Source organism: Cyprinodon tularosa, unplaced genomic scaffold (assembly GCF_016077235.1).
Source record: "Cyprinodon tularosa strain WSP-4 unplaced genomic scaffold, ASM1607723v1 ctg38, whole genome shotgun sequence".
Lineage (NCBI taxonomy): Eukaryota > Metazoa > Chordata > Actinopteri > Cyprinodontiformes > Cyprinodontidae > Cyprinodon > Cyprinodon tularosa.
In genome coordinates, this window is record NW_024039096.1 from 1,705,106 (window position 1) to 1,720,588 (window position 15,483).

At 41.0% G+C, this 15,483-nt stretch overlaps 1 protein-coding gene across 3 annotated transcripts in view; it reads right to left on the reverse strand.

Moving 5' to 3' along the window:
* Positions 1–2,747: 2,747 nt before the first annotated feature.
* Positions 2,748–15,483, reverse strand: part of LOC119791104 (leucine zipper putative tumor suppressor 2 homolog) — a 50,653-nt gene continuing 37,917 nt past the window's right edge. For 2 of the 3 annotated variants that reach the window (XM_038296972.1, XM_038296973.1), the window contains 5 exons: positions 8,848–9,387; positions 7,495–8,091; positions 7,287–7,409; positions 5,594–5,740; positions 2,748–3,914 (listed from right to left, as the gene is read on the reverse strand). In XM_038296972.1, coding sequence (XP_038152900.1) covers positions 3,207–3,914; positions 5,594–5,740; positions 7,287–7,409; positions 7,495–8,091; positions 8,848–9,360 — 2,088 coding nt within the window. In that variant the 5' untranslated portion in view covers positions 9,361–9,387 and the 3' untranslated portion in view covers positions 2,748–3,206. The remainder of the gene's footprint in view (positions 3,915–5,593; positions 5,741–7,286; positions 7,410–7,494; positions 8,092–8,847; positions 9,388–15,483) is intronic. The other variant, XM_038296974.1, reaches the window with a different exon arrangement.

A 15,483-nucleotide genomic window follows, 5' to 3' on the forward strand; every position in this document is an offset into this window, starting at 1 on the left:
TGTAGGACAGATTTTATAATTTAATCCAGAACTTCAATATTAATTTGCTGTAGTAGATAGTGTTGTTTTTTTTCTAAAGAGGGGTTTTGTTGAACAGTTATAAGCAGCTAATCTCTTACCGTAACATCCTGAACCAGTCCTACAAAAAGTCAGGTTTTATTTGTAGATATCCTCTTTTTTAAATTTGAATAAAAAACTCACCACATATTTTAGATGGAAAACATTTATCTTGGTGAGAGCTGCTATCACCCTTTTTCAGTCCCTAGCCAGTGTGAAATATGGCTGCTTTATCAAATTGTGTTTTACTGCAGTTTATTTTTTCCTCCTAATAGTTGTTGCTCTTTCCTAACCTGACTCCGTCAGATGGATTTGCTCCGCATATCCATCTGGAAACCTTACGTTGAAGTAATTTTGGGAAGGGGCGAATGTTGGTGATAGACGGGCCAAATAAACCAATCAGATCAACGAAGCATATGACGTAACAGAGCGACGACGAAGAGGAGCCAATTGATAGATCAAACTCTTGCCGAAACCAGTTGGGAGAAGAGCAAAAACATCTTTCCCTCTGAGAAAAGCCTCCAGAGCAGTGTTTTGCTCTTCTTTCAGTGAAGAAATACTCTGTAATTCCGATAAAACTTGCTCGATAGCCATACTAACGCTAGTTTCATTGACTGAAGCCGCCATGTTCTTTAGAACTTTTAGAACTTCTCGTTGCGTCACACCTCAGCCCGCCTCAAAGCCAACGCTGATTGGACGTTCGTTTGGTGAACTGCTCCAAATTTTCTTTAACGGAGAGTCTCCAGACTGATCTGCGAGCGAAACCTTGAAAGCTCGCGAGATCAGGATGGTCTCACGAGGCTAGCTCTTTCCTGCTGCCACATACATACATAGCTACAAAGTCAGTGACTTGATGAGGGTAGCTAGGCTTTCTTAGAGCTCTTTATCAATTTGCATTAAATAAACAAACAATCTGGTTTCATTGAAGCCAGGTACAGGAAGTGGAGAGCTCTGTAGCATGGTGTGGAAACAAAACAAGGAAGATGATTGTACATTTCAGAAGAAACAGGAATGGAATCCTATTAACATAATGAAAGAAGAAGTGGAGTAAAAATACCTCTGTGTTCAACCTGACAACAGACGTGGACTGGAAGTGGGGACAGAGCAGACCGAACTTCTGAACGAAGCTTAGATCAATAGGTTTTTGCAACAGGATGTTGATTATCTTATATAAAGCTTGCTGTATACTCAATGATTTGTGAAGAAATTTGTTCTTGCGGTGCCTAGAACTATAAAAAAAAGGGAGTTTTTCCTGTGGACACTCATACGTCCCAAGAAGCTTAGAGGATAAACGTCCCATCTGCTGTAGCTTATGTCAAAACAGAAGAAAACCGCAACACAATAGCAGCATTTTAAGATCAATATGCAATTATTCATATTACTAGACGTTTTCGCATAAATACAAATGTTCCTCTTTTCTCATCTCCTCTGACAGCCGATCCTCAAACTATCTCTTACAGAACAGATAATTTCATGGATTTCAATATTTGGAAAAAAAAAAGGGGGTCAAACAGAAAATGACAGGGTAGGAAAAAATAACCCTGCCTTTCCTACTTAGCACCCTTCGAATCTGACAGAACTCACAACAGTTATCGAACACAATACAAGAAAGAAGTTCTGCCCCGATGTGTCAAGAACAAAGACAGGTCTGACATCATTCACGGCAGTATATAGCAGCCTTAAGTGTATTGTGGAGACTGTGATCTGTTGTGCCATCTAATGGGGCAGCATTGGTGAAAATAACTTAAAGAAGCTGCAAAAAATGATAAAGAAGGTCAGCTCTGTTCAGAAGATACTTCGAGCCTACAACTAATAAAGTCTTCAATAACTGGTCGGGAGAAAAAAAAGAATACCATAGAGCAGGGGTCTTCAACGTTTTCCAGGCAAAGGACCCCCAAACTGATGGCAAGATGGAGCAACGACCCCCTAGTTTGCTCAAACTGATCCTATAGTCACTCTATTACATACACAAGTAATTTCTCCCTGGGATTATTAAAGTATTTCTGATTCTGATTCCTTGTTGATGGGACAGGTGTTGTGAATGAAACGGTGCCCAGCTTGAAAGAGCTCCTGTGTGTCGCTGAATGTGTGCATTGATGACTGAAAGACATCTGCCTCCATTTATCTGTTTACTACAGAGTGTTGAATTCATGTTAATGTGGATTTAAAGACATTTCAATTAGTGGAAAAAATTGCAGGGGGGATCAAAAAAAAAAAAGTAATCAACCAAAACGTTCGCGACCCCCATGCAGTACCTCTGTGGAGCCACTGGGGGCTGCGGACCCCCTTTTGAAGACCTCTGCCCCAGAGTTTAATATCCCTTTGATATCCATTTTTTATTTAAAACTGAATTAGAATTTAAACTAAACTAGATACAACAATTAAATCTGAGGTGTATTGGATTTAAATAGGGTTAATTTGCCAACAAAATAAACCAATTAAAGTTTACCTTTTAGTGGCACACACTGGCTTTAGGAATGAAATTATCGAAAATGTAAGTCCAAATAAAGAAAATAAGATACTAACTGCTCATATCCATTGTACAAAACCCCAGTTTGAAAAATATCAACCAATAAAAAGTTTAATGAGGCAGAAAATCAGTCGTATTACAAAAACTCAACCGATTTCTTTATGAAAAGCAAAATATGGATTTATATAATAATTCCTACTCTGATTTTTTTTCAATTCAGAAGTCTGCCATCACCATTCAGAGCCTGACATTAAAAGCTGACACTGATCGACTAACTTACCATGACACCATGTATGTGTGGTATTTACTGTAGCAGTGAAACTGTGGACAGAGTGGGAGTGCAACGATAAACCCAGCAGGGATGCTGTAGCCAGAACCAGGAAGGGTGCAGAGTGGTGGTAAAGGTTAACTGAAGTTACTCACACAAACGCCTAAAGGTGTGAAAAATCACCAAGACCGACGACTCGTCAGTGCAATCACTGCTACTGATGGAGGAGCTTAGAACCGATGTACTTAATGACATTTAAAGGTTAACAATTCTCAAGTGCGACAATCGTCACACAGGAAGTGTGGAGACGCTCTTCTGGTGTTTACTCACATGAAGAACACAAGATATCACTTCGGGGGAAGGAAGTGAGTCAAATGTAGTGCAAATAAAAATAAAGGACATTTGTGAGAATCAGATTTCTGTTGCAGCAATCTCATCAAAGTTGATCTCGTTGCCGCTTCCCTCGTCCTCCTCTCTGCTCTCCAGCTCCAGACTGAGCTCCTGCAGCATCTGCTCCAGCTCTCTGTTCCTGCGATACATCTGCACGTAGTTTTCCTGGAGTTGCTTTTGGTAGCGGATTACTTTGTACTTCTCCTCCTGCCATATCCGCCGCTCCTCCTCAAAACCTCCCGCTTGCTGTTCCACCTTCTTGCGTTCAAAAGCTAACTCAGATTTCAACCCGTCCATCTGTACCTTCATGTTCTGGAGAGCGTCAGCGCCGCTCTGTCGCTGGGCCTTTGCCTCGTCGCTTTCATAAGCCAGTAGATGCTCCTCGGCTTCCTGGAATATCTGACACTGTCTGTTTCCTGCCCCCTGGTTGGCCAGGGTGTCTCTGAGATGAGCCAGCTCTCCCTCCAGGCGTCCCACCTTTTCTCTGAGCAGTTCAGACTCGCTCTTTCGACGCTGAAGCTCGTTTTCACACACTTCCAGCTCCATGGTCCGCGTGCGGACCGTGCCGTGGGCCTCCTGGAGCAGCACCTGCGTGTTTGTGAGCTCGCCACGGGTTTCTCTGAGCTGACCGCGCAGCGAGACGATCTCCCCCACACGCTGGGACAACTCACTCTGCACCTCCTTCAGCTGCTGCTTCAGCAGGGAGATCTCGCCCGACTTCTGACATACCTGAGACATGAAAACAGAGTGAAATGTTGCCTTTGGTGCAAAAACACATTTACCTGAGAAGTTTAGTCTTTCTTAGAAAGGTCAGGTTTAAAAACCAACAATCTAAAGTTTTCCTGATGATGGTGGGGTTAAAGGCTTCCACCACTTTGAGGAGAAGTTATGAAAGCAGCTGCAAAAATTAACCTTTAACCTTTTCAAATTTAAAATCTTTTTATTTTTTTAGTTGCAAAAATGTTTCAGTTTAAAAATGTATTTTTTTTTATCAGTTGCAAACTTTTTATCCTTTTTAGTTTAAACTGTTTTTCTTTTAAACAAATCTTACAGCCTCTGTTTAGCTCCAAACTTCACCCCTTGTTGGCCTGTAGGGTTCTACTGGCTTTACAATTGCTTCAGCCTGGATTCTTTAAGTAGGGTTGCGTGACCTCAAACAGGCATTAATTGGAAGGCAACAGGACTTTCGCTCAATTTTCTGAGGACGTTTTGACACCTATCCAGGAGTCTTTGTCAGTCCAGTTGGCTCACATACGAGTAAACTCCAGTAAGAGCGCAGATGCATTTAACAGGATGAAGGACTATCCTCCTACTCACATTCCAGCCTCCCTTTGTTCCGCTGGACTGTTGGAGCTGTTTTTTTGTGAATAGGCTCTGTGATTGGTCTTTTGATTTATAAGTGGAGTGCTCATTTAACTTCTTAGGAATTGGCATGCAGGTGTAGCAGTGGTTAGCGCGCACAACCCATATACGGAAGCCTTAGTCCTTGACGTGGCTGACCCTGGTTTGAATCCGACCTGTGGTCCTTTGCCGCATGTCTCTCCCTCTCTCTTATACCCCCTTTCCTGTCAGCCTACTGTCGAAAAAAACAAGCCACTAGTGCCGTAAAAAGTAAAAAAAACTTCTTGGGAATGAGTTCCATAACTGATTTGAAAATGCTTGGAAGCTGAAATAGCAATCCTCCCCCTCTGTTCAGTGATGGTTTTATGGTTTTTCTCTTCTCACAAAGAGGGTTGGTTGTTAAGGCCAATCATTGATATATTTCATGATTTCAGTCAATATGATTTAGTTTTAATATCAATTTAAACTAAATAAAAGCCCCAGAAAAGCTGCCAAAAATGCTCATAACAAAATCCTGCACAAACTTTTAACTATTATTTTACTATTTTTATCAAATTCCACCCATTTGTTTTAGGAATATTTCCTCAAAAAAAATAAAAACACAAATCTAAGTAACACTTTGAACTTTGGTCAGAGAAAAACGCTGTAGTCATTCACTGTAATCTCATTTAACAATATGAAATGTTAAAATATGACGTTATAGGACAAAAATAAAAAACATATTTTTTAAAATGCTCAAAGACAGCAGAAACTGGTATCAAGCAACAAAATCAAATGGTCCATCAGTATATAAATGGCTCAGTTACATTAATTCTATAATATAACATAAATGATGGATTTATCTAATGTTAGATAATGCTACGGCAGCTCAACAAAATCTTAGTAGTTGTAATAAATCTGAAGGTTACTAAATATAAAGTAAATCCTTTTTATCTAAATTTCTTTAACATGTGACAAAGCCAGATTAAACAAAGAGCTGACAGTGATTGTTTATTGAGATCGCCATGTGATGCTGAATATAATTTAATATTTCCTCGGTTCAATATGACTGAGACATATCTGTTTACCTCCCACTTTGTCTCCTCCAGTCGAGGCCCCAGCTGGATCTTCTCATGCTCATATGAGGTGCAGCGCTCCTCTAGCTGCTCCCTCTCCTTTAAAAGCTGAGCAAAGTCCTCCTGCAGCTTCTTCTTTTCCTGCTGGAGTTGATAAACCTAAATAACATGAAATATACCATTAAAAAAATATTTTAGGGCTAAAACAATTAAATGGGTTGATCGTGATTAATTGATTATTGAAATAATCATCAACTAATTAAGTAATCAATTAATTGTTAACTGAAGCATAGAGCCTTTAGCTAACAGAGCGACCCACCTTGAGAACAATTATACCAAAATAAAAATAAAAAATAAATCTAAATATTTTGCATTTAAGATAAAAAAAAAAAAACTTTTAATTTGTCAATATGCTCTATCCAGAAGTCCTCAATTGAAAGTTTTAGTTTTCGCTTGTTTAATTTTGTAAAACATCTTTCTTAGGGAACCTTTGGCTACTGACAGATTAATCGATTTGCAAAATAATTGTTAGTTGCAGCCCTAAATATTTTAGACAAAAAATTAATGAAATGTATAGTAAAAAGTCTTTAAATGGCTTTATAAGTTGAAGCATAGAGTAAACTAAAAATTAAAAATAAAAACAATAAAAAATAATTTAGTTTAAGGTTTTTTTTAAAGAGTTGCCTCATACCTCCCAAACTGAAACCCTTGTCTTTCCTTTAGGACGCTAAAGTTTGCATTTTTTACACACAGGGCAAATACTTATAAGCAAACCAAAATAAATGTCAATACATTCCTAGAGTAGCTCAGGTGTTCTGTCAGAACAGCATACGCTGTTAGTTCGGCATACATTGTTCTACTACGTATGCGCAACAGAGAATTATTCCCACATTCAATTTTAGCAGCAGTGTACCGTCCAGCATAAACACGCTTATTTTAACTTTAAACGAAGAAAATCAGCTTTGACTAGGCTGTTATTTCTTGGAAGCAGAAACGGCCAGACATGACTGAAGTTTGTGGGATGTTGAGAGATGAAGCCTCTATAGCTAAAACCATGTTAGTCAATGTTAATTTAAAAGAAGTTACTTTAGTATAAAAAAAAAAAAAAAAAACGTGTGTGCGGGAATTTAAATTTGGTTTGATTTTTGTTTTCATGTTTAAAATGAGAAAACATTGGCTGTGGTTTATATTGTGGCTCTGAATTGATTTAAGTTAGATAAAAACTAGTTGTATGCCAATCTGAAAGCGTATGCTCTTCTGACAGGACACTGGTACATTAAATCAGAATTAATTTAGTTTCTTTTTAGATTTACTAAGATTACTTGTCTCTAAAGTATCAATGAATGTGGATGAGCTAAAGTTTAGCAATTATAAAGCAACGGTTTGGACAGAGTTAAACACTGAAATGCAGTTAGCATCAAATGATTATTAGAAGGGAAAAAAACCTTTTTAAGAAAATTAGAACACTAGAAATTAACCTGAATAAGAATTTTTTTCCCTAGTAGCTTTACAGTTATTTTAACCAGCTTAGCTGTTGGTAAAAGGCCACCTTTGAGTTTTAACGCCAGTGTTGCTTCAAAGAAGAAGTTTAAGTAGAGTTTTGTACTTTTTTATTACATAGTTTTGTTCTCTTTTTGGGGGGGTTTGTGCTTGTAGTATAAACTACACAGAGAGAAAATCTGCGGTTTTCCACAGACATTCTGACCTGCAGCTGAAGCACCTGTTGAGCTCGCTGAGCCTTCTGAGACGCGGCCTGCATCCTGGTGGCACAGCTCTGCCTCAGCTCCTCCAATTCCAACTCAAAGTGTTTCTGTTTCTCCTCATAAACCTACATGAGAAATTATTATATTTTAATTCTTTTTCCAGGACAAAGTTTACAATCCATCACTGCAAGATGTCGGATTTATACAAACCTGACAAATTGCTGCTTCATTGTCGTCCAGGTTGTCTTTGAGTTGCTGCAGTTCCAGCTCCCTCTCCCTTAGTTTGTCTTCCAGGTCCTTCACCACACCTTCATAGCCCTCCACCAGGCCTGGAGAGTGTCCACCAGAGCCGCTGTCAGACAGCAGCTGCCCCCGGCCACTTATGGAGCCAGAGCCTGTGCTCTTACTGGAAGACGAGCGGCCGCTGTCAGAGTTGGAGTGTCCGTGTGGGGCGACCGTTGCAACACTCTTTATGGGCTCCAGGTGACCTGCAGGGACCTCAGCAGAAGCGAGACCGTAGGTGGCACCGTTGTAAGGTGGCAGGCTGGAGAGAGAGTTGCGACCAGAGTCTGACAACCAACAAGACTGGCTGCTGCCACTGCTAGCGTTCCGCCCTCCACTGTAGGAGCTGCGTTTCTCAGAGCAGGATGGCGACACCTCCCTGTTGGCAGGACTGAGCAGGTTCAGGTTGCTTTGGCCCTCAGGGACATTGGCACCATGGCGAGGGGAGAGATACTGCATGGCGGAGCGACTCTTGGGAATGACAGGTTTGAAGGCAGTGGGGCGTAAAACTGTCTTCTCCATGTTCTAGAACAGCAAACAGAAAAGGTGGAGGGAGGCAAAGATAAATACAACTCAGGAACTGAGCAAAGAATACAAGGCCTGGGCTTATTTCTGGAATCAAGGTGTGCCAAGGTTTTAAAAAGCTTCAGTTTCAACCTCAAGAAACATTTTCCATCATGCAGCATTTTGTGGGTTTTTTCTGTCTGTATAGAATAATCAAGTTCTGACCCTTTCCAATGCCTTTACAGTTTTGGTCCGGGTTTACAGTGAGACTGATGTGATTGCGAGTATTTATGAGTAGAAACAATATCTTTTTACAACAACTGAAAGAGAAGTACATGAGGGGGAAAAAAGAGAAGTACAACGCAATGGCACAGAAACAGAAAAAAAATCATTACAAAAAATAAAAGCAACACCATATAATTAGAGGATTATATATAAAAAATATACATGCAATATTAATAATATAAAATTTAATAAAAATTTACATTAATAATAATAAAAACAACTATATAAACATGCAAAATTAACGTTTTTTTTTCAAGTGAAGTAAAAAGGTAGCCTTTTATCAGCCTGCTGAATAGCAGTGTGGAGCAACAGGTGGGGGAGGGGGCAAAATGGGGAGCTCTCTGGTCTAGAAAACTCAGATCACAGGGAGATTGTTTTATTTTATCTTATTAAAGCTTTAAAGTCAAAGGTTCTCACCACTGTAACAGAAACGTTTTTATTTATTTCAATCTTGGTCAACAGATCATTACAACCTATAATATCATTCCTTACCTTTTCCAGTTTTCCTGACACTGGGATCAGTCTCGGAGGAGGTCCCCCCACATTCCCGTTTATCCCCAGGCCTACTGTTGTCTCTTCTAGCTCAGTTTCCAGGCTCGGAGGTCTAACATGGTTGTCGTTCCAGTCCCCCACATAGTCCTCATTTATATAAGTATAGTTCCCGTTCCCGCTGTCCTTCTCCAGCCCTCTGCCGGAAGCTGTGGAGCTCTGCTTCTTTGGAGGTGGTACATTATGCAGCAGTGGGTCCCTGGGCGACTCGGAGCCCAAACGGTTAGCCCCCGGCGTTGGTCGTCGTACTCGGCCCCCGAGCTCTACAGCAGAGCGGTGATCCTGGTAGGGATTGGGACGTGTGGCAGCAAGGCTGCTGACAGAGCCCATTGGATCCAGAGTGGGTGGTGGCAGGTTGATGGGGGGTGAAGGGCCAGACTGGTGTCGTCTGCGAGCTCCGCTGTGGCTGGCGGTGTGGGGCTCAGCAGATAAGGGCAGAGCCTGAACCAGGGCCATGGCGGCAGCTTGGCGAGGTCACTTGCACTAAGAGAAGAAAGATATTTGGAGGTTAGAAGAAAACAAGAAGAGCTATCAACAGTTTTTTGTTAAAGTAATGACTGTTGTTTGAGTCCAGGAACTCCAAAAAATCTCTATTCTTTCTCGAACTTTAGCTATTTAAGCTCTCGGCTAAATAACATCCAATTATAAACACAGATCTAATAGTGTATTTGTCTTTGTTTTGCTCATCAAACAGTCCTAACCCATGAAAGCATTGAGCCAGAAAGACCCTTAAAGGCAGACTGTGGATTCTGGTACCAAGAAGTTAGCAGCAAATCCTTTCAGTTCTGTACGTTGTTAGGTGGAGCCTCCATAGTTTGGATTCATTTGTTCACCATGTCCTTGAGATGCATGATTGAATAAAGTTGGGAATTTGAGAAACAGTTCCGTGACTCAAATGTTCTGTAGTGGAACCAAATCCTCGAACAATGTCAAAACTATTTGTTTGAGATGCATTATCTAGCTGAAAGGTTGAGGACCATCAGGGAGTACTGTAGTTGCATGGAAAGTGTTTGATCCCACACATTGCTCTAGTAGGTGTTGTGTCAAAGCAACATTTACATTGATGGCGTTACCTTCAGCAGACCACCTCCACTGATTTACTTTCTTCCCATAATGCACCCTGGTGGTGTGTGTTTTCAGTTAAGTGATGCATTTAAAAGAAATGATGACTCACCAGCCTGCTGTGCAAGATGGAGCCTTATATTGAACAAGCTGTTATGCACTGTGTATGCCAAGACCTTTATGTCAGAATAGAGTTGAAAAGTAATTTGAGCCTTTGCTGTATCCTGCTATATTTGCTCCTCATGTTTACCAGTGAACTTTTAGACACCTCTGACCCTGTTCTCTGTTCCTCTGTCTTTTTTTGAAGCATTTTGATTGGTTCTGACCGTGCCGGCCTGCGTGCTCCAGAAAGGCAGCGGTTCTTGAGATACTAACAGAAAAACCAGTCATCTACTCATATTGACACTTCAACACAAACTGACATAATATTTACTTTCCACCCACTGTTTCAGCCAGTTAAAGGTACACTATGCAACCGGTGTTGATTTTCCAGCGAGGCTCCCCCCAGAGGGCAAAAGTAAAAGTGCACTGTCGTAAATATGCACAGCTGTTCTCCTGGTTTCTCCGTCAAGCCAGGCGCGATTGTTTTGAGCTTAGCAGCGAATGACTAATGCTGCGTTCACACCGGACGTAGCTGGCGCGACAGAAGCAGCGAGTTTACATGCAAAGTCAATGGTTGACGCGCGTCAAGGCGCAGCAAAAGGTCCCGCGGCGCGTTTTGAGCAGCAGGCGCAGCACGTCTGAACAGCTGAAGCAGCGCGTCGGGCGTTGGGCTAATCTGACGCAGGGAGAGAGACACGGCGCTGATGATAACTCCTCTTAAACAGTTTATTGACGCCTAAATTAACTTAAAATGCAGAAATCTGCCGGCAGAATATGCAGTTTGGATTATTTAGATGAAAAACACCTACCAGCTGCCGTGGTGAACCGCGAGGAGGCAACCCGGCCAGAGGCTGCTGATGAAGGGATCCCTTCTGTCGGCGCACCGCTGGTATGTGGGGGTCTGAGCGGCTCCGACAGAAATAACATTGGGAGGCAGGATTGTAATCTGGATGAACTGACTGCACTGATTACGTTTTCAGGTGTATTTTCTCACTTAAACACATATTAAAACTACTTTATTCCCACTGATCACAGCAAATATAGCTGCAAGGCAGAGAAAGGATAGTGAAGCTCCGCCCAACGCGCGTCAGACACACTTTTGCACCGCGCAGCCAGAGCAGCAAAGCTGCTTCAGCCGCGCGTCAGAACTAACAGGTACAAGCAGCAAAAATGAAGCAGCAGACGCGATTTTGCTGCTTTTGCTGCGTGAACGTAGCATAACTGCACAAAGATTGCCACTGTGCTAGCAACGAGAATGCTTTTAACTGGGGGCGTGTAGCAGTTCTCGCCGTAAAGCAAGACTGACTCTCACGAGACTTCTGAGCCTGTGGGTGCGGGTCGGTGCTCCTGCAGTTGCAAGTGCAGTATTTCCCCCACAGACCACCAGGGCGGCCGAGAATACCTTTGTTCAACCTGAAATGACTCATTTAGTCATCCATAACGTTATGGAACACATTAATTAACTGAAAAATGTTGCATAGTGTGCCTTTAAAGGAATAGTACACCCAAAACATGATTAGCCTTCATTTTCTACTCACCCCCATGCTGAACAACACTCTGGAGTACTTTTTTGATATCTCAAATGCATCTGGAGATCTGGGAGGCTTCTTGCTGTCTACTGACATTCAAATAATGGAGGTCTATGGTGCCCGAGGCAGAAAGGTCCATAAAAGTCCACAAAAAACGTGTCAATATTCCTTTCGTCTGGTTTGGTCTGCCGCGGTTTCCGTAGACTCGTGAACGCGCTTTTAGGAAATCCTATACACTTCTGTTTATGCTCTAAAAACATTCTAAATGACTTCGTTTCGAGTAAATTATGGACGCTACCCACTCAGGACACTTGGAATACATTGGAAGAGCAGTGTGGAGGAATATTGACACGTTTTTTGTGGACTTTTATGGACCTTTCTGCCTCGGGCACCATAGACCTCCATTATTTGAATGTCAGCAGACAGCAAGAAGCCTCCCAGATCTACAGATGCATTTGAGATATCAAAAAAGTACTCCAGAGTGTTGTTCAGCATGGGGGTGAGTAGAAAATGAGGGCTAATCATGTTTTGGGTGTACTATTCCTTTAATGGTCAGAGTCTTATACATAGACTCTTTAAGATATGAAGACTTTGCTCTGAAACATGTAAAGATTATTTTTTTCCAAAAATATCTCTTGCTTATATCAAGGAAATAAAATAATTCTCCAGTAATGGACTCGTTTTCTATTACCCTAAAGGGGACACAGAAAGAGACTTTTTCTCATAGCGGTTTATTAAATGACAAAACCAAACACTATGCAGCAGAAAAGCATTTACAAATTCCTCAGGAGCACGTTGGCCCACACACATAGAACCAGGACGGGCCATTCAGTAAATTCAGCCAAGCAGCACAAACATGGCTGCAGCCACAGGCTTCTTAGACGACGTGAGGATGGGCTCGCCTGATTTCAGATGTAAAACTGGGTCCAAAAAGCAGCTACTGTCCGTAATGGCAACAGTCTACAAACATCCAACCCATCATGGGAACAGCTACAATTTCAAAGCTGTGGATAATCCCCAACTTGAGACCAACAGGTTGAACCAGCTAGAAAACTTTGACAGCTAAAATTCCTGAGTAAATCTATCTATGTGGGTTTGTGTGAAAAAAACTTGCTCAAAACGCTCATTCCTTTAACTTTGCAGGACACAAGGTAAATATAAACAGGAGATGAAAAACAAGACTTAAATGGGTGGCAAATTTTTGTGTTTGGAGAGCAATGCCCAACAGGACAACTTATGATGTCATGCTGTGTATAAAAACAACAAAAAAGCATGCGACTTAAAAACATAAACACAGTGAGTCAGAAAAAGAGGATATCCGACAGGAGGGCGTGTCATATTTGAAATTTGCAGACGATGACAGAAAGATGAGAAAAGACTTAAGCTCTTGCTTTACCAGCTCTGTAACCCTCTCAGCCTGACAAGCTACACAAATATGGACCTAAAAAAAAAAAAAACAGAAACTAGGAAGATGGTGGATAAGGTGGAGAAAAAGCTGACAGCTCGAATGCTGATCAGATATATTCCTGGAGCAGAGCAGTAAAACAATGTGCCAAGTTTACAACACGCCTATAAGCTGACTTCTATGATTTGAATTATTAATAATTATTAATAAGCACTCTTTAAACCTGGCTGATCCCTACTTTGACTTTAAAGTGTGTGGTTATGATGCATGACAGTAATTATAAGAGTGGATGTCCTGAATGCATTCCTCGTTAATGCCTTTGTTTTGTTATGTGTTTTTAGTTGAAGGTGGAGTATTTCTAAAATGTATTTGAAAAAGTATGTAACAGTTCAAAGATCAAATATGTTTTCTTAATTTGTCAACTGCAACTTTTAAAAAAAAACTAAACATTAAAACATTGTTTTCTTGAATTATATATAGAATCCATAATCAATGCAAATCTCTTAGAAATATAAAGACAGATAAAGAGGTAAAGGAAATGCTTGAACTTTTATTTCCTAGTTTTTGATTTTTTGTGTTCCAAATGGTCTACATCTAGTATATTTATCACATAAGTTGTTAACCTGACTCCGCCAGATGGATTTGCTCCGCATATCCATCTGGAAACCTTCCATTGAAGTAATTTTGGGAAGGGGCAAAAATACTGGTTAGCTGATTGGCCTATGTTGGTGATAGACGGGCCAAATAAACCAATCAGATCAACGAAGCATATGACGTACTAACAGAGCGACGACGAAAACACAACCACAAGCCAGGCTACTCTTGCCGAAACCAGTCGGGAGAATCGCAAAAACATCTTTTCCTCTGAGAAAAACCCCAGAGCAGTGTTTTGCTCTTCTTTCAGCGAAGAAATACTCTGTAATTCCGATAAAACTTGCTCGATAGCCACGCTAACGCTAGTTTCATCGGCTGAAGCCGCCATGTTCTTTAGACTGAACTGTCACGCTTCTCGTTGCGTCACACCTCAACCCGCCTCAAAGCCAACGCTAATTGGACGTTCGTTTGGTGAACTGCTCCAAATGTTCTTTAACGGAGAGTCTCCAGACTGATCTGTGAGTGAAACCTTGAAAGCTCGCGAGATCAGGATGGTCTCACGAGGCTAATAAGTTGTACCAGCTGGTTAAATTGATTATTGTTTAAAGACTGTACATGAAATAGTCATTTTTCTAACAGTTTTATATGGTTCAGGCATGCAGGTGACCAAAAAAGGCCTGAACAATAAATTAAATTGCAAATGTCATCTTTATATCAATGCTGTAATTGGAGGGACCGCTATGTGGCTATAGCGTTACAGGTGCTCTGCACTGAAACCTTGCTTCTGATAATATATTTCAGCATTATGGGCTTACAGTGTGTTTTACACTCACATCTAAAATATAGATCACAATTAACAAGATCAGAGTTTAACAAGGATGATAGTGAGGAAAATGTGGGTTAAATCCAATAGATATTTTCATCTTAATACTTAAATCATTTCAAGGTAGCAGTTTCTTGCCTCAGTTCATTATGTCTGATCAAAAAGAGTCAATCAGTTGTTCACAAAGGAAGTGAAGGAGCTCTAATCCCCAAGAAAACTATGCAGGACATCAAAAAAGCAAAGTGCAAAGCATAAGGTCTCTAACAGCGTCTAATGCCTCTGTCATGTGCACGCAATCCTGCTTTCACTTTTGTCGTCATAGAAACGAGGGCTTCAAACATCCAAAGGAGGAAAGTGAATGGAGTGGGGGGGTCAGAGGGCTGACGGTGAGACTAAGACCCTCCTTAGCACCTTATAAACATTGATGTTTTAATGGCTCTCGCAGCCCTCCGTATCAGGCAGAATGGAAAATAAACGATCATGAACAGCTAACCGGAATGCCCCCAAAAGGTTTAAAATATTACAAAAAATAAACATTTGAATTATGGTAGACTAAAAATAAGGAAATAATACACGTCACTTTAATCACTTAAAACGTCTTTAACAATTATAGTAGGAACAACAACATTGTATAGGATGTGGGGGATGTTTAAGCTCAAGTCCCGACCGTCAGCTGATTCTGACTGAGCAGACTGTTTTTGTCTGGGAAAAGCCTTTGAGGGGTTTAATTCCTTTCAGTCAGTCAGTCACTCCTCCAGCTTGAGGAATGTGTGCTGCTCCAGCTGAGGAACAATAAACCTGAGACATTACTTTAATCTACTCCCTACCACAGTTTCAGAACATCACAAATAACAAACCCTATTTCCTGTATCATTTATTAAACCATTAAGAAAAACGGATTTAGACGAACGAGATGGAACGAGCCTCTCCAGCATTCAGTGGAGCATTTAACCATTATTAGTGTCCAGCTATGCATGCTTCCCTTAATAACTAGAGATGCTTCACTGAGTCCTCAGGAGAAAAAAGTTTTAAACACCATCCAGATTCAATCCAAATCCAAGAAA